Genomic DNA, 20,562 nt, shown 5'->3' on the forward strand with positions numbered 1-20,562 from the left:
TGGCTTTTGACCTCATGATACACCACCTATTTTTGGCTTTATGCTCAATCTTTTTCAAATGATGATTGATACAATGTTTTCCAGCTGTGAATCTTAGCTTTCTTTTTGGATAAGGCCTTACAGTACCTGCTCCTGGCCACTCTGCCTCATTTAATCCTGGGCCCTGCAACACTATCCCCAAATTGAGCTGTATGGGTGGTATTTATCCTAGTCCTGACTAGTTCTCTTTCTTCCTTCTTGGCAATCACCATCAAACCAGAATTCATAGAGAAGATCCCAGAAATCTTTGTAGGGCACAATATGAGTGCACACTTTCCTGTAGCCAACAAGACCAGTCCTGCTTTCCTTTCTTCTCAGTTACCTTCCCTTCAGCTCCAATTACTCAAACCACAAAGAGGACAGACCTGAAACAATCAATATGAAAGGAGGACAGCTCCCATCCCTGCAGCAAAGCATTACTTTTTGAAAAGCTATTTTTAAAAAACAGAATGTATTTTTTGGACTTGCTCAAGTTTTTCCACGCAGGTGATGCCTTTGAAGCTCCCAGAGACCCTTAAATCACATCTTACAGTCTCCTGAACACAGTAGGTATTTAGCTGAGTATGTACTGACTGCTGATATTGATCAGCCTCACACAGGTGGTAATATAAGGCTTTCGGGAACAGAAAGGAAACAGAAAAGATGAGGATGCATCTAATCCTTCTCAAAAGTGTGGCGATCTTGAGGCCTTTCCTTAGAATGGAAAATAATGTGAAGCCTGGGGAATCAGAGAGACTCTCAGAAGGTACAACAAGAACATGCTTGAGAACCAGGACTCTTACAGTGTGTTGGATGTTCAGAAGGAGGAGAGAACAAATAGAGCAGGGTACATGAAGTAAGTGACTCAGCTCTGCTGGATGCTGCCAGGAGGCCTACACAAGGACCTGTCCGGGAAGGAAGCTGTGGTGGAGAAAGGAGGCCACAGGAATGCACACATTTCAGCTATTTACCAGGATCTGGGTCTCCAGCTGCCACTCCAGCCCAAGATGCAGGCAGAGTGGCAGGTGCCTCCGTGCACAGTTCCCCGTGTTGGGAGAGACAATCTGCCACGCACCCCGAGCAGCTCTGTACCTTCTTGCTGGCATACCAAGAGGCAAAGCCCTGCCTGCTCTTGATCCAGGCCATTTTTCAGGGTTGTGTTTGCAGTGAGCAACCCTAAGGGATGAGATAACATCTTCCCCCAAACAAAGAACAGGCTTGTTACAAGTCACTATAGAAGTGGTGAATTCCCCAGGCTCAAGTTCCTCTCCTTTCATGGCAGCCCACTGTATGGGCAAGCATCACCCATCATGGGCTGCACCTATCCTAATAGGACCTGGGGGCGTGGGAGCCAGCATGAAGCCAACATGAAGCTCTGACTACAGCTTTTGCCATGAGTAATGAAGTACTCTGACTCTAACCCAAGAGTCTCTTGTCTCTTGCTGCCATCCCTAAAACAGTAACAGGTTAATCTGTTAACTTACAAGTAGGGCAAAAGCTCATTCTTTTGAATAACAATTCTTATTACTCAAATTTTTGGATTTCCCAGATAGTAAAATCCCAGATCCTGGGAATTACTGTGGAAATGCCACTTTCAATTCTGAGAAATAACAATATGTAAATAACAACTACCATCTACAATCATTATCACAAGTGATAGTGAGTAAGCTCTCAGAATAAAAGCTGGTCCTTAAATTGAACAAGTTTGGCTTCATGCAGAAGCATGAAGCTGCCCTTTTGACACTGCTCTTATTTTATATCTTTTAGGGGAAGCACCAGGAAAGATACCTCTTGGTCCTAAAATATCTGCTTTGCTCCAAGAGTTAAGTTATCATGGTCTTTATTAAACTGCATGAAGAATCTAGAAAAAAAGAACACATTCACCCAAATCTGATATTAATATCTAGCAAAGTTATCAGATGGTTTTAGGTCAGCTAGGAGGGCCCTTTGGAAAAGGATAACAGATGTGATACACATTTTTTCCTTATGAGAACCTTTTCAGAAAAACAAGAATGTTTGTAGACTACATTTCCAAATAGCTTTATTGAATATAACTGACATAAAATAAACTGTACATATTTAAAGTCATGATTTGATAAGTTTTGATAAATGTATACACTTGTGAAATACCACAATCAAGGTAATGAATATATCTACCATCCCAAAAGTTTTCACATCCTTTGTAAACCCTCCTTCTTCTCCTGTGCCAGCCCCTCCTATCTGCAGGCAACCACTGATCTGATTTCTATCACCACAGATTGGTTAACAATAGACTTAATTTTCTAGAATTTTGTATAATTGGCATGATATAGTATGTTATATTTTTTGCATGCTCAGCATAATTATTTTATGCACTCAGCATAATTATTCTGAGATTCATCCATGTTGTTCCAAGTATCAATAATTTATTCTTTTTAATGATGAGTAGTATTCTAGTATATGGATATACCACAATTTGTTTATCCATTCACCTGTTAATGGATATTTGTGCTATTTCCAGTTTAGGGCTATTCAAATAAAGCTGTTATGAACACTGGGTACAAGCCTTTGTTTAGACATACAGTTTCATTTTCCTTGGATAAAAACCCAAGAGTAAAATGGTTAGATCATATGGTAGGTATTTGCCGAATTTTTAAAGAAATGGCCAGACTATTTTCCAAAGTGGTTGGACCATATTATATTCCCACCAGCAAACTTAATTTTGTCAGTCTTTTACAATTTCAGCCATTCTAATAGCTGTGTAGTGTATTTAATTGGTTTTAATTTGCATTCCCTAGTGACTCATGGTGTTGAACCTCTTTTCACATGCTTGTTTGCCATCCACATTTCTTCTTTGGTAAAGTGTGTGTTCAAATCTTGCACTCATTTTCTTTTTTGTTTGTTTTCTTATTATTGAGCTTTTAGTGTTCTTCATGTATTCTGGATATAAGTTCTTTATCAGCTAGATGATTTGCAAACATTTTCTTCCAGGCTGTGGTTTTTTTTTTATTTTCTTAAGATTCTCTTTGGAAGAGAAGATGTTTTCAATTTTAAGTTCAATTTATCAATGCTTTCTTTTATGGTTTGTGCTTTTAGTGTTGTACCTAAGAAATCTTTGCTTATTCCAAGGTTACAAAATTTTTCTCTTATGTTTTCTTTGGGAAATTTTAGTTTGAGGTTTTACAGTTAGGTCTATGATCCATTTTGAGTTAATTTCAGAATATAGTGCAAGACGTAGATCAACGTTCATTTTTTCATGTGGATATCCAATTGTGCCGACACCACTTGTTGAAAAGAGTACTGTCCCTTCTCCACTGAATGCCCTTTGTGTCTTTGTTGAAAAGTCGTTTCCCATATATACATAGGTTTATTTCTGCCTTCTATTACGTTTTGTTGATGTATGTGTCTATCGCTACCCAATACCAAACTATCTTCATTACTATAGATTTGTAATAAGTCTTGAAATCAGGTGGTCTTAGTCCTTCAAATTTATTTCTTTTTAAAGTTGTTTTAGCTATTTAGGTCCTTCATATTTCCATATGAATTTTAGAAACAGCTTGTCAATTTATTTCAAAAAATGCCAGCTGGGATTATGACTGTTATTAGTCTATACATCAATTAGGGGAGAATTAACAATACTGAATCTTCCAACCCATGAACACAGTATCTCTCATTTATTTAGAATTTAGTTTATCTCAGTAATGTTTTATAGCTTTCAGCACATAAGTATTTCAAAGTTTGCTAGATTAGCAATGTTTTGTACTTTTCAGTGTATAAGCATTTTACATTGTTAGATTTATCCTTAAATATTTCATATTTTTGATGCTATTGTAAATGATATTGTCTTTAATCTTACTTTTCAGTTGTCTGTTTTTAGTATATACTCGTAGAAATGCAGTTGAGTTCTGAACATTGATGTTGTATCCTGCAACTTTGCTAAACTCATTTATTAATTCTAGAAGTTTTAAAAGAAATAGATTATTGCATTTTCTACATAGATGATCAGGTCACCTGTGGATAAAGCCATTTTAGTTCTTCCTTTCTAAATTAGGTGCCTTCTACTTCTTTCTTATCTTATTGCACTGGATAAAATCTCCAGTGTTGAATGAATGTAGTGAAAGCAGACATCTTATCTTTCTAATCTTAATAGGAAAGGAATCAGTCTTTTACCATTAAAAATGATGGTTAGCTATAGGTTTTCCATAGATGTTAGGTTGAGGTAGTTCTCTTCTATTCCTAGTTTGTTGACTTTGTCAGAAATGGATGTTGAATCTTGTCAAATGCTTTTTCTCTATTAAGATGATCACACGTTTTTGTGAAGTTGGTAAATATGCTGAATTATACTGATTAATCTTTGGATGTTAAAACCAACCTTGCATTCCTGGAATATACCTCACTTTGTCATGATGCATTATCTTTTTGATATTTGGTTGGACTCAATTTGTTAAAATTTTGTTTAGAATCTTGGAGCTATGCTCATGAGGGATACCATGATCATAACTTATAGGGTTTTTTGTTAGTTTGTTTTCTTGGAGTTAGATTTTGATATCAGGGTATTGCTGACCACATAGAACGAGCTAGAAAATGTTCCATTATTTTCAGTGTTTTAGGAGAGTTTGAGTAAAAGTGCAGCAATATAGACACAGATTAGCTGGGTACCCCTGACTGAGGGTCTCTCACAAGAATGCAGTTATTGGGTCAGCAGTCCTCCAAGGCCTGACTGGGGGGAAAATCTGCTTCCAAGCTCATTCACATTGCTGTTAGCAGACCTCAGAAGATCTCTTTTCAGTCTTATTACATGGCCATTAGTTAGCCTCAGATCCTTGCTGGAAACATCACTTCCTTGCCATATGGGCCTCTCCAAAGAGGAGCTCACAACATAGCAGGTGGCTTCCCTCAGAGTGAATGAGTGAAAGAATGAGACAGATCTAAGATGGAAGCCCTAGTCTTTTTGTGATCTTGTCCCAAAAGTGACATCTCACTTATAAGCAAGTCAGTAAGTCCAGCACATACTCAAGGACAGGGGATTTCACAGAAGTGTAACTATCAGGAGGTTGGAATCATCGAAGAACATCTTAGAGACTGCCTACCATGGTTGTTCTTAATAGTACCTTATTATCCTTCTAATATCTGAGGAATCTTAGGTGATGCTACCTCTCCTTTCCTTACTTGGATAATTATATCTTCTCTCTTTTTTCATGATCACTTGAGCTAGAGGTTGGTCAATTTTATCATTCTTCATAAAGAGCTTTGGTTTCACTGTTTTACCCTGTTGTTTTTCTGTTTTCTATTTTATCAATTTCTACTCGGATCTTTATTATTTCCTTTCTTCTGCTTACTTTGGGGACTCATTTGCCCTTTTTTTTTTCTGTTTTGTAAAGCAGATATTTCTTCTTTCCTAATATGGAGTTCAGTGCTATAATCATAGCCCCCCTCCCACCACCACCAAAGTACTGCTTTAATAGCAGCCAACATATTTTGATATACTGTGTTTTCATTTTCATTCAGTTGAAAATACTTTGTACTTTTTCTTTTGATTTCTTCCTTGACCATGAGTTATTTTAAAATGTTCTATTTAGTTTCCAAATCTTTCAGGTTTTTCCATAGATCTTTCAGTTATGGATTTCTAATTTAATTCCACTGTGGTCAGAGAACATACTCTGTATGACTTGAATCCTTTTAAATTTAATGATACTTTTCCCATGTCCCAGAATATGTTCTATCTTGGTAAACGTTCCATGTATATTTGAAAAGAATGTGCATTCTACTGGTGTTGGATTATATAAATGTCAATTAGGTCAAGTCGTTTCATGGTCTTATTCAAGTCTTCTATATCTTTACTGATTTTCTCTTGTAGACTACATTGTAAAATTTTATAAAAAATACAATATCTGCAACTGAACTTGAACATCACTATATATTTTCTTTTATTAAAATATTTTTCTTTCCTATGGCACACACATGCGTGTGCACATTTGCAGACACACACAGAACCACAAGTTTAGAGACCACAGAACTGGAATGAAACGAAGCATCTAATTGTGATGCTTTACCTTTGACAAATTTTGTTATTTAAGAAAGCACTTTTGAAACTGGGTTATCTTATCTTTCCTTGTTTGACCTCGTAAGCTACTTAATTGCAAAATGTGTTTTTTCGCAGTGCCTCTTAATATTTTAGTCTTCATGCCTAGTCATGCTCCCACTGCAAGCAAGACAGGCAGCAAATACAGTTGTTCCTACTATAACACTGTATACAAGTGTTTCTATTTTAACAGGATATATAAATGCTTTCAAAATCTGGCATTCTACAAAACTGTATAAAGATAATATATTATGGGAAAGACAGTATGATACCATAACATTTGACACATATTTAACTTCGTAACCAGAATACCAATAAAAATAATAATTAACTCTATTAAAATACTAGCACTCAGTAAATGTCCATTATCATTTATTTGTTCCCAGGATCATACCATGTTTCCCCAAAAATAAGACCTAGCCGGACAATCAGCTCTAACACGTCTTTTGGAGCAAAAATTAATATAAGACCCAGTCTTATTTTACTATAATATAAGACCAGGTATATAATATAATATAATATAATTAATATAATATAATATAATATAATATAATATAATATAATTGGGTCTTATTTTAAACCGGGTCTTATATAAACCGGGTCTTACTTTACTACAATATAAGACCAGGTATAATATAATATAATATAGTATAATATAACATAATATAATATAATACTGGTCTTATTTTACTATAAGACTGGGTATAATATAATATAATATAATACCGAGACTTATATTAATTTTTGCTCCAAAAGACGCATTAGAGCTGGTTGTCTGGCTGGGTCTTATTTTCGGGGAAACAGGGAAGATGATGGTTGTAGCCTTAAATCTGCAAGATGCAGGTCCTCAAGGGTATTCACCTCCAATAAATAACATTGTCATCAAAATCTGTTCTGGGTCTGTGCTTTTTTCAATAATCAATTGTTTTTAAACACAAGAGAAATGTTCTCTGCTTCTTCATTTATTCCTACAACTTCACCAGATAGCTTCATGTTGTAGGAAGGATGCCAGTTCTTGAAAGCCATTAAACCAGCCACTACCTGTTGTAAGAGAAGGCAGTGCCACAGTATTCTTAGCTTAAGGCTTCCTTAACTGTAAGAAAGCTTGTCTTTGAATTCTTTAAACCATTGATTTTTCTAGGAAAACATTATATATGAATCAATGATATCATTTTCTTATTTGCCAATCAGTTATTAGTTTGCATTATAGAAATGTGTTGCAGCTGAAAAGACTGTACTCCATAGTTCTCTAACTTTAATACGTGTGGTTTTCCTAGTCATTTTCTTGGCAGCATCCACCATTGGGATTAAAATCTCCTTCCTCCCAGGATCACTGAAAAGATATTTACTAAGCAACTATTATGTTCCTGAGTCTGCTCTAAATGAAGACAGTGGTGAGCACGACAGACAAGGTCCCTGTGTTCATAGTCTTTATATTCTGGTGGGGGATACAGACGATCAAAAGGTAAATCAATAAATACGGTAATATCAGCAAGTTATCCTTTCTATGAAGAAAATAAAACAGTGATGGGATATAGAATGAGATGTAGGGGCTGGGTGACCATTGGGTAGAGAGGCTACTTTAGATAAGATGACCAGGGAAGGCTTCTCTGAAGAGGTGACTTTTGATCCAAGACCTATACAATGAGAAGGAACTAGGCATGGGAAGATCTGGAGAAGACCATTAGGCAGTAGGAACAGAGGGAGACAATAAGTCAAAGGTCTTAAGATAGGAGTAGACTTGGCGTATTTGAGGAACAGAATGAAAAGTGGCTGAAGCAGCTTCAGGGGAATACTCAGGGCTGAGTGCCACACAATATCACTGCCCCGTTGCGGCTGACCCAGCAGATCAAGTCACTGCTGCTTACCAATTCCATATCCTCTGTGACTCAAATGGCCAATAGCACCCAAAAATGCCTGCTAGAGAAATTCAACTGACTGACCCTCATCCTGAGTGACAAACTCAGGTAATGGAGTAAAGCACACTTGACCACCACAAAGTGTAAGGCAGGAGTGGGGCCAGAGGAGTTTGGCCTCTCTTCTGGAGCTGTTGAAATCTGCTGTAGGCTCCATCCAGAAATACAGCTGTAGGCCAGGGAGAGAGGGCTGGAGCAGGGCTTCTCAGGGGGCAGCCTGGGACTGCTGGAGCAGAGGGAGGGTACAGAGTATTGGAGTGGAAAAGATGGGGTGGTCCGTGAGGGAAGGATCGAATAGCAGTGAAGGCAAGATTCTGCAAGTCCCTTCAGGAAAAAGTTATCATTTTGTTTCTTTTGCCAACCCTGGCTGCTGTAGATTCTTACCCTAATGAGCCAGCGACTTTCTAACCAGGCACGATTGTCCTGCAGAATAGCCAGGTAGTAGGGCTTCACTATTTTTGCAGAAACTTTATCCCACCCAGACTGGTTCCAACTGTGCGGCTGTAATCTTCAGTGTTGCTTTGGAATATTTCCCTACATGCTCTCTGTTTTTAATACAAGTACCTCATCTTCTTAGAAGGATCGTACTGTCCTTTTGAGGAGAGATTCTTCACTCTCTGTTTTTTTGGGATCCTTTTAGTACTAAATAGTTAGCACAATAGGCTACATCTTTCTCCTTCTCAAAAGGGAAGGATACTGCAAGGCCAGGACCATTTGGGCGGAGGCAGGGGGGAACTTCTTACATAGCTTAATGCCACAGTAGCAGACAAGCTAGCAGCTCACGGTGCCAACATGATACTAACACTCAGGGTTTCATGATCCAGGCTATGGGAGATGAAACTCGGCATGGGGCTGCTTACCTGTTCTTCCTGCAGCGAATTGTGAAGCCAAGAAAGAAGACTATCAGAAGAAGTCCACAGCTGAGAAGAGTCCAAACAATACCCAAGAGGACAGGAGATAATGAAGAAATGGTCTTACCGCTGGGATGGGAAGAGGTCTGAGAACAGAATGAAGAGAAGCTGTCAGGAATGAAGGCTCTTCTATAGATCAAACACGAACTGCCCCATCATCACCAAAGCATTTCCTCCTCCCCCTGCCCCCACCTCCTCTACCAACGACATGTATGTCTGTGCAGCCCTGACATCCCATGGCTGCTTACTTACAATTGTTGTCTTGCAGAGATCATGAATAGGTCTCGGATCCAGCTCCTGGCCAGGAAAACTGTCACATAATTCAGAGCAGTTTATTTCAGACTCCATGTCATCACATGCCCCTCTTGGTGAGTGCTTTTTCAGTATCGGTTACCCGCTGGTAGTTAACCAGCAGATCTTTGACTGAAACACAAGAGCAACTCAAATCTTTTCTTCAGAGGCACCATGGCTCTTGGCTCAGAATCTGGGATGAACAACCCATGCAGATGGAAGTGAAGGGTTATTTCACTGAGCTCCTTCATCAGCCACCCTCCAGGCTGTCCTGCTCCCCTGTTGTCAGTCCATACCATGTGAGCCAGGAGTAGGCATCTTAGTAACAGGTTACACAAACTGATGATTCTGGCTTGCCACCAGATGGCAGTCACTGCTCCAAGGACTCAACACAGGTCCTGAAGGAAAGGAAAGCAATTAATCCTGTTAACAAACAAATTATATATATACAGAAACATACACATATATGTGTAATTGGCTTAGGAGAGGTTTAAAATATTTTCTATATTTTAATTATATAGTTATACTTTTATTATATATAGTTATATACTTTATTATATATAACAAAGGTTTAAAATAGAATATACGAGTATATTTAAATAAATATATTTTAAACCTCTTTAATAAGCAGTACTTTAAAAACAAAGACAAAGCACATCTGACGCTTTATGTAGATATAAAGCTCTACAGTGTCTCTTCAGATCCTTTTTATGGCCCAGCACTGTAAAAACTTGAGTTTAGACATGTGAGGTACATTGTCCTTTTTTGCCTACTGGGAAATCCCCTGCCTTGCCAAGACCTTTCCTTGCAACTCATGGCTTAAGCTCGCCTGATCCTGGTGGTGGCGGGCTCTGGTGCTGCATGCGTCTGCACGTAATATCTACCGGTCTCTCCAGTTCTTGTTCTCTCAGAGAGCGGAGAAACTCTCTACGTCCAGTCAGCTGGGAGCACAGAAAGACAAGCAAGCCCTTTGGCAAGAGTTTTTTGTTTGCTTGTTTTAAAACTCTTAGAAGTGGGATAGGCTACTCAGGTAATAGGGAGAGAAACTGAGGACTCTAGCAATGAGTGAGTGGCCTGATGATAGCATTATTTCTCTGAGGAGATGCTTGCAATATGAATAACGTGATGTAAAAAGAAGCTCTACCTTGCAGAACAAAAGTTGAAATGCAAAAAAGCTCCAATTAGCCCCGGCAGACAAGGTAGATATGTCCCTAACTCTTTAAAGCAATGTATCCCTTAATACAGAAAACAGATTTGAAATTTTACTGGTGGGAATTTAAAAGAGGCTGCCACTTCTGCTTCGTGTTTTCGAAACAGCTTAGCACAGCTTTCTTTTACTGTGGAGAAAAATTGGAAGAGGAAAAAAAATATCAATTATTATTTCAGTAGCCACAGAATATGGGACTTGTGTTTAAGCCAGAACAATAGTGACAGGTGTAGTATGCCATCTTTGGATTCTGCGTGTTTAGGCACGAACAATATAGCACCAGGTGCTGCCCATTGATTGGCCTCTCATATGGTCCTGAATTATTTACTAGATTCATTACAATGAAATCCCGAGAGAACTAAGAGCCACTATACTATCTCTTGTCAAGACATTTAAATTCTTGTGCAGTCTAGTCAGATTACTAAATGCAAAATTAAGAAGTAAATATATTATGAAGTCATAACAATAAACACCATTTATTTTAGCATTTTAAGAAAAGTAAATATAAAAACATGACTATTTGCATCCTGATTTAGTTGAAATTGCTGAAAATACCTTTTTTTCCTTTCCTTATTACTTAAAATTAGACACCCCCGATTGTGCCTTCTAGAACAGAGCCATATTGTAAGACACAGGGAGGCCTATACTACAGAGTGGATTGGAAGGTATATTTTTCCTCTATTTCCCTTTTAATCGTACTGGCAAATGACTACAGTTATTCGAATATTTGAGTCATTATCAAGTCCATGTTTTTGTATCCTTAAATCACATTGAAGTATACACCAGTGTGTGTGTGTGTGTGTGCGCGCGCGCGCGCATGTGTGTGCGCGCACGTACGTGTGTGTGTGTGTGTGTGTGTGTGTAAAAACCTCATTTTCTCACTACAACAGTGTCATGTGAGGTAAACAATACCAATCCTCATAATATACAAGACATTGGACAGAATTCTCAGGAAAGTCATATCTTAGTAGGGGAACTAACTTAACCCTAAACTAGAAGCTACTCTGGACCTGTCCTAATAATGCTTAAAAGAAAGCCTCAAAAGGATCAAGTTGATCCACAAAGAAACTCAACTGCATTCTAGAACACAACCCAATGCTCTTTAAAGGACTACGACAAGATCCAGCACTCAACAACATAAAATTCAAAAATGTCCATCATCTAATAAAAAATTACCAGGCATGCAAAGAAACAGAAACATAACCTATAACCATACATTTTTAAAATCAATAAAAAATAAAGAGAAATAACAGAAATGATACAACAAACATACAAGGACATTAAAACAACTATTATAAACATGCTCAAAGATATAAAACACAACATGAACAAAAAGAGAAAAATGAATGATATAAAAAAGACCCAAATAAAATTCTAGAGATAAAATATAATTCTGAAATTAAAAATGTGCTAAATTCGACACTGCAAAAATAAAATATTGTTTAACTTAAAGACAAAACAATAGAAATTATCCATAATGAAGCATAGAGAGAAAAATGATTGATAAAAATGGACATAGCCTCAGTTACTTATGGAACAAATAGCATGTGGTCTAACATATATGTAACTAGAGTTCTGGGCATTAAGGGGGGAATAGAAAAAATATTTGAAAGAAATAATGACCAAAAAAATTTACATTTGATGAAAAGTATAAACCTGTAGATCCAAAAAGCTCAACCAACCCCAAGAAGATTAAGTATTAAAATGCACACACACACACACACCAAGGCACATCCTAATGAAATTACTGAACACTAGTAATAAAGATAAAATCTTAGATGCAGCCAAATTGTGTACAGAGGAACAATAGTAAGACTTAAAACAGACTTTGCATTTGAAATTCTATAAGCCAGAGGAGAATGGAATGACACCTTTAAAGTGCTGAAAGAAAAAAAAAAAGTCACCCAAAAATACAATACCCAGTGAAAATGTCTTTTAGAAATGAAGGTAAAATAATTTTTAGACAAAGAAAATCTGAGAAATATGCACTGTAAGAAATGTTAGAGGAAGTTCTTCAGGCAGAAGGAAAAGGATACCAGATGCAATCTGTATCTATACAAAGGAATGAAGGGTGCAGGACATGTTAATGTGTGGGTAAATGTAAAAAGATCATGTTTTTTTATTTTTATTTTTAAAGCTATGCTCATAAGCATATACGTACTGGAAAAATACACATACACTGAATGCTCCTTTAACCCACTTCACCTGTGTCATTTCATTTTTCACACACAGCTGCCTTGGTTCACATTCTCACTGCTAGCTGTGTTGGTGTCTGCATTACCAATAATAAAGATGAATCAAACAAGGCTTCCAAAGCCATGATGTGATAAGATGAATGTGTAAGGGGAGGATGTATACACATGAATGCAGAACTCCCTGGCCACACATTCCCTTTCCCCCCAAAACACCGTGGCTGCCAATACTCATTCCGTTTAGTAAATATTTCTTTGAGCTCCGACAGAAGGACAGGCACTGTTCTAGGCACCTGGAATACATTATCTTGAAAGAATTTGTATTACATTGAGGGGAGTCAAACAATAATCAGTGGACATAATAACTAAATAAATTAATATTTTGAAGGTGCTAAGGACAATGGAGAAAAAGGTAGGTTAGGGCAAGAGCATCTGAGAAGGCCCGAGGGGCAGTGAAGCAATTTTAAATTAGGTTTCCAGGTTTGGCCACATAAGCCTAAAAAATTAAAGGCTGATTCTATAGTGAAAATTATGACAGCTTTCCACATTAATCTTTCTCCTGTTATTGCAGAAAATGAGAGGTATTGATGATTAAAAAAAAAGTGATTCTATTGCAAACTAAATTTGGGGACGATCTGCGTCTTCCCTTTTCTTCAGCAATTTCTCACACTTCAGGTGAGAAATTCTCACACTCACACTAAATACTCTTAGAGGAGATAGAGCTCTCCGTTTAGGACCAGCTCCACCATCTACAGACCCTTCCCATCCTTACCTGCACTTTCCCTCTGTGATCGAATTCCATTAGATGTTCATACTTCAGTGATTCCTGAGAGTTTTCCTTTGTTGCCCTGGTGTGCAGTTGTGTTTAAAATTGTTTTTTAATTCATAGGTATCTTTAAAACTCAGAAAAGTACAAGGAAGAAAATAACAATACCCAGAATTAAGCATTAATTCTTGGCATATTCATTCCAGGCCACTGCTCCCACCCATCAGAACTGCTCTCCCGAGGGAACTCACTCTATTGTTTCTGTATAAATAATATTTGTTATTTTAAATAAGGAGTATTTCCATTTTACAAATATAATAAGGAATATCTATATATGCTATGATTTCCAGGATATATTGTTAAAAAAAAAAGCAAGATACAAAAAAAAAAACACCCAAAAAAAACATATATGCTGCCTTTTGTGTAAGAAAGATGAAATTCATACAGGTCATTGGCTTATTTTCAAAACCAAACATTGGAAGAATAAAAGCATTACCTATAAGAGGAGGAAAAGAACAACGGGGAATGGGCAGGGAGGAAACAGACCTCTCAATGTTTATAGTTTTGACTCTGAAACCATGTAAATATTGTACTTAAAACCAAAACTAATCAAAAAGAAGAAAATCGACCTCTAAAAATTAAAAAAAAATTGAAATAAATGAACCTAACTATGTCAAGTTGATGGCATGACCACATAGACAAGAATTATTTTAAGTAACAGTAACTTGATTATACATCGTAAGGACAAAAAATACCCACAAAGAAATCTTAAACTGCTTTAAGTGGGCATTGTTCCTATTTCATATATATGGATACACACACATACACATATACACATATAAGTATCTATTAGATAAAGCAAATAAGTAATTATATTCATGTCATTGAGAAGTAAGATTTTGAAAGTGAGAGAGAAGAGATACACATATAAAATAAGTAAAAAATTTTCAATCTTTAATTTAAATGGGAGATATCAGTATGGACTCAGAATTTATTTATTTCTAAAACATTCACATTTCCTAGTCTGCTAACTGGCTCGGAAGTAATTACCACCCAGTAACAATAAACACTCCAACTGCCCAGATTAGGATCTTTAAAACCACTTTCCACTAAACGGAACCAATGTTCTTTAGCAAAATGGACAATTTAATTTTTGGTGCTGGAAATAAACATACAACATAAATCTGGGACATCTTGTCATACCAGAAAATAAAAAAGTATCAGAGGCCACAATCATGTCAAAAGGATACAGGAATCAAATGGCTCTCCCGCTGGCCAATGAGAGAGTAATTTCATCATCATAAAAGAATAATTGTAATGCACTGCAACATATATGGTACATAATAGATACTCAATTCATGCTTACTGAATGAATGAACTTAGCCTTAGAGATATTAATAGGCTATTGTTGAGGGTATGGTCTATAACACTGACTCAGTGGTTCCTCCATGAGAACACATGGTATAATTTCTCTTCCTCTCAAATATCAAGATAAGTGTATCTTCTTCTGGAACATTTTTATCTCACGAATAGTATGTTTCTCTCTTTGTTGGCTGCTGGGAAGTTCAGAATCAAATACGACTCACTTACAGCAACTGTGCAGTATTAGGTATCTCTGCCTCATGTTATCATGCTATGTCTATTTTCCTTTTGTCCTGATTTCCTTACCTCTCTACTTTTCATCCCACTGTATGTTTTATACTATTAGGTTGGTGCAAAAGTCATGTGGTTTTTGCAATTATTTTTAACCTTTTAAACCGCAATTACTTTTGCACCAACCTAAGAAAAGCAGGAAAAAGGACAATTGGAGTAATAGGGATGTTTCTATCCAATATGAGCAAATATTGAAGTACCTCAGACTCAGGCTACCCACTAAGAGAGATACGACAGAACCACATGCAAATGCATCAGAAATGTATCTTTTCAAATCACGACCACCAACAGCACTGGACGAGATGTTCACTAAAGTTCCTTCTGGTACCACTGTTGTTAGAGGTATTAGCTCTCCATTAACTGTGCTAATGTAGGCAGCAGATACATGGAGAATTATAAACAGCAGGGAATGTAAAATGCATTTCTAATTACCTTTGAACGCATGTATTATGTTCTGGTAGCAGATTTACAAACATCCTGAATATGGATCACTTGTACTAACAGAAAAATTAACTTCTATTCCCTGAACATACATTGCTTTTTGTGGGGGCAGCAGGCAGGTACAAGCAGGGCAGAGGGGATTCAACCTCCCCTAAGACCTCCTGCCACATACTCGTAGATCCTCAACATAGAAGATGGCTCACATTTGTACATACTTTCTAGGAGAACATGGGCATGAGATTAGGGTGGGAAAGTATTGCATATATAGGACAAGATAGTTCAGTCAGGGAAAGAAGGTGAAGTCACAGAATGGTGGGGCAAAAAGTCCAATCTCTTCATTTTAGGGTCAAGGAAACAGTCCTACAGAGGTTGAGAGGCTCAGGGTCCCCTAGGGAGTGTAGGAACAGAATCTAGGTCTCCCAAGTTCAGTGCTCTTTCTATACTACTTTACAGGACCTTTAGAGGAAGTTAAGGTTGGCCTTTCACCCATTTGGGGCAGCTGGGGCAGAGGCCTGGACTTGGGGAGCAGGCAGGGCCATAGAGGTAACAGCTCTAAAGCTTAGAAGTTTGTGGAGGAGGTCCAAGAGAGAAGAGGAACACACTGTGTTTCCCCGAAAATAAGACCTAGCCGGACCATCAGCTCTAATGCGTCTTTTGAAGCAAACATTAATATAAGACCTGGTCTTATTTTACTATAAGACTGGGTCTATAATATAAATATAATATAATGTAATGTAATGTAATATAATATAATATAATATTAATATAATATAATATAATACCTGGCCTTATTTTACTATAAGACAGGGAATAATATAATATAATACCGGGTCTTATGTTAATGTTTGCTCCAAAAGACGCATTAGAGCTGACGGTCTGGCTAGGTCTTATTTTTGGGAAAACATGACAGTAGAAGGAGAAAGACTATTCTACTGGGAAAGTATAAGTTTTGGATCTTGTACATTTTCTCCCCAACAATATAAAGTGGACTGAATTAATCTGTTTCTCAGTACCTCAGATTTGCCTTATAAAATAGGGAGAGATGATAAAAGTTCCCTTTTAAAGTGTCTGAAGTGCCTCCAATTAAGGTTTCCCCATACTTTTATGGTTTCTGAATAACCACCCCCAGGAACCCTGGAGCAGGGATTCTTGATTCACCAGAGGGAAGAGCAGGGGCAGTAGAGATGGCTGCTCCAAACACATCAGTCTTAGGGGATTTTAAAAGCAGAGTGGACTCACTGGTGTCCCTTGGCAGGAATGGGAGGTGGGTGGGGTCGGGTAAGAAGAGCGAACTTGATTCATTCCCTTAGTCTAGTGCGGAACTTAAAGAAAATAACCCTTTGGGATCCTTGGGCTTTGTATGAACTCTTGAACTATACCACCATTCTTTCCTAATCCCTGTATTCCAAAGCCTCTCCCCTCCTGCGCTTCCCAGCCTGCAGTTAGTGATCTTCCCACAATACGGAGAACATTTTTGCTCAACATTATAGAAAGCTGTACACAACCTTTAGCTTCATATTACTTGTAACTTTTCTACGCCTAAACCTGATTTCTCCCTTTGTTATACAGCGTTTAAACTTTCCTGGCTACTTGGTACAATTAAAGTGAATCAGACTGGCTATTGACTTTGGTCGCCCACAGGATCTGGGAAACTATACTGTAAATCGTACGTTTACTATGAACAGTCGGTCACTTGAATACAGGGCACGTCCCGGAGCCCCTGGGCCAATTCAGCTCTCCAGCCCAGCACCTGGAGTTGGCCTCACTTCACATATCCAGGACCACTGGGTGTAATGAGTGCCACTGCAGTGGACAGAGCTGAGGCGGAATTTAAGTCTCAGCTCCAACATTTTCTATCTGTGGCTTTTGTTAGTTAACTTGTTTATTTCTTAGCTGCCTCAAGGAAATGAGGATAATAACTAGCTATATCTTGTAAGTTTCATTAGTGATTAAATCAGATGATCTATAAGACGTATGTAACCTATACATACTAGATCATCAATAAATACGGAGTAGCTTCTTTCATTTCCATGCAATAGAAGGGTCATCGGTACAGAAGACTTGGGGCACATAACTGAGGTTATCCATCTTGTTTCTCTAAATTTCTTGACAGAATCCCAAGTTCTGAACGATTACTGTATTTCTAACATGAAGAACAATGAACTTTACATGGTACTTAAAATCAGATTTTGTAAGAATAGTGAATTACAGATCCCTAATGGTAGAGAACATGTTCATTAATTCAATGAATATTGATTGATCAACTATTACATCCTAGTCACTATGCTAAGAGCTAGGGATGCAGCATGGAACCAGCCAACATGGTTTTGCTCTAGTACCAAGCACAGTACCTGGTATGTAAGTAGGTGATCGATAAATATTTGCTAAAGTGGACTCAGAGACATTTTCAAAACATTATACAGAAAAGGAGTTCCAGACTCCTAGGAACAATCCTCAGGACCATCTAGGGACTCCTATAACTCAGGAGAATCGGGAGGTTTGATTCGGAAGGAGGGCTGGAACATCCCTCGCTGATACAGCAGAAATATCTCCTGCTTTCTGAGCCCTGACCTAATACGTTTTGCTGACTCGCTCTGTACTCTCAGGTGTAAGCTGACTCAACCACACAAACGGGTCTGTCTGTCACTACTGCCTCATAGACGGATCCTAGAGACCTGTTAATACTCCACAGTATAACCAGGGACTGAAGTTGGGAATGAAAATAAAACAAAAAACGGCAACATACTAAAACCCTCACCAACTTGCCCGAGCTGCATTGTTACCTAAAAGCACTTAGGTACTATTATGCAAATTATACGTGCTTGATTTCCATAAAAACCAGTCACAAATGTCAATTAGTGCTCATTAATATGCAATAAAATTCCCATTCGAAAACTATGAAGAGCCAAGAATGAATTCCACTTGGCTGCCCTCCTTTAATGAGAACTGCTGTGAAGAGCTCTACGCTACGTATTACTCATCAGCGAAACAGTAAGGTGTCTCGACAAATCAAGCTTCAGGCACCAGAAGGACCAGAGAGAATGATCATTTGAAGGTTTCAGAGGCTGGTTTTGGAAAACTCAAGTTTTATACTGTAATTGCTGAGACCTCTGTCCTGTTTGGGACTCAGAATGTAGGCTGAGTGGTTTTGTTAGCTTCTTACGAACGGAACCAAGGTGGTACTGAGCACTCCATTAAAGGACATTTGTGAGGGTGCCACACAGTTGGAAAAAGGTAAATAAAACTTGGTTCCGGAGGGTCAGTCTGTTCAGGAGACTGAATATTCCACTCCTCAAAGAAAGCAGAGATCCAAGGCCCTTGGAATTACTGGGGCTCATTTCTGAACGGCCTCCTAGTCATAATTTTTATATGTGAACTTACATGCTGTGTCTCTAAATTCCAATTTCAGTTGGACATAGGATTTCTCTAAACTGTTGTTCACTGTTGCTGTGCAACAAAAGACACTTGGGTGAGAGCAATTCAGGCTCTTTGAGGATAAAGATGAAAAATACATGCTATCAACATTTTTAGACTGTTCATTCTGCAGCCACTTTCTTAACAAACTGTCCTAAACCTGGCCTGAAAGCAGGCGGTAGAGAATAGCTTTTCTAAGCATTGTTTAACCCAGTGGTTATCACACTTTAGTGCACATCAGAATCATTTGGAGGCTTCCTTGCCCACCTCCACATTTCTGACTCAGTAGTAGGGCCTGAGAAGTTGCATTTCTAGTAAGTTCCCAGGTGATGCTACAGCTGCTGACCTGGGAATCATACCATGAGAACCCCAGTCCAGCTGAAGGAAATAAAGGGTTTTCGTCAGAGTTTAAACCACATAAACCCTTGGGAAAACCTTTAACTTGTTACTCCAAGCTGCTGTGATGAGGCTCACGTACACATTTATAGACCAAGTCATTTGAATTATTTATTTTAAATTAATTTCAAAGAAGTACTGTTCAGAAATTCGACACAGACTAGCACACTCAATTTTTTCATTCTTCAAACCATGATTCTTCAATTTTTTTGGACATGAGATACTGATGAAATCTTTAGACCAGTGGTGTCTAAACTTTTTCAACGTTTTTCACCAAGGGCCATATGCAGTAAAATACACAAACAGCCGGGCCACTCACTCGAGGTGAAGTACGTATTGCCTCACCTGGTTTATTTAAGTAAACTAAATATATTTTTGGAATTTGCTGCGGGCCAATTAAAAATGGATTGTGGGCCGCAGTTGGCCTGCGGGCCGCAGTTTGGACACCCCTGCTCTAGACACTCTCCTGAAAAACATACAAATACGTAATATTTTACATACAAAATCAGGATGGGAGATCACAGGCCACACATCAACCCCTCCCTCTAAACCCCAATCATCTCAAATGCGGAGGCTCATGTCAAACCACAAATCAGCTTAAGCCAGGGATTCAAATGTTTTTAAATTAAATTTCTTTACATTGTTCTCGTAAATCAAATACTTCTTTGTGACTACTCACCAAAAAAGCATGTGCACTAAGATGATAAAGGCTATGACAAACTCCGTCATCAATTAAGACATTTTAATAATCATTTTTAATGTTTATTCTTTAGGCCAATAATGTTTATCTTTTCATTGGAATAGTATATTTATTCTTAAGATAATTATTGACATAAATGAGTTAAAAATCTATTATGTTATTATTTGTTTTATTTTTTCCAACCTGTCCTATGTTCCTTTTCTTGTAGCTTTTACTCTCAGTTTCCTATTAGCTTTTTTAAAAAACAGCTCTATAGAGCTATAAATTACATACAATAAATTGCACATATTTAAAGTGTCAATTTGGTAACTTTTAACATACTATACATACACCTGTAAAACCATTCTTTCATTTGAAATAATGAGCAGGTATTGATAGTCCTCTAACTTTGTTCCCTTAAAGAAAAAAAAAGTTGTTTTGGCTATTTTAGATACTGCACATTTTCCCATGAATTTTAGAATAAGGTTATCAATTTCTACAAAAAGGTCACCTGGGATTTTGATTGAGGATGTACTGAATCTATAGATCACTTAGGGGAGAATTGCCATCTGAACAATATGGAGTCTTCTAATCCATTGTCTTTGTGAGCTCAGCTG

At 37.7% G+C, this 20,562-nt stretch overlaps 1 protein-coding gene across 1 annotated transcript in view; it reads right to left on the minus strand.

The window, feature by feature from the left end:
- Positions 1-20,562, minus strand: part of GPR156 (G protein-coupled receptor 156) — an 82,880-nt gene that overhangs the window by 48,807 nt on the left and 13,511 nt on the right. The window contains exons 2-3 of the mRNA XM_033122298.1: positions 9,159-9,595; positions 8,856-8,992 (exon numbers count right to left, since the gene is read on the minus strand). Coding sequence (XP_032978189.1) covers positions 8,856-8,992; positions 9,159-9,254 — 233 coding nt within the window. The 5' untranslated portion in view covers positions 9,255-9,595. The remainder of the gene's footprint in view (positions 1-8,855; positions 8,993-9,158; positions 9,596-20,562) is intronic.

Source organism: Rhinolophus ferrumequinum, chromosome 2 (genome assembly GCF_004115265.2).
Source record: "Rhinolophus ferrumequinum isolate MPI-CBG mRhiFer1 chromosome 2, mRhiFer1_v1.p, whole genome shotgun sequence".
Taxonomy (NCBI): domain Eukaryota; kingdom Metazoa; phylum Chordata; class Mammalia; order Chiroptera; family Rhinolophidae; genus Rhinolophus; species Rhinolophus ferrumequinum.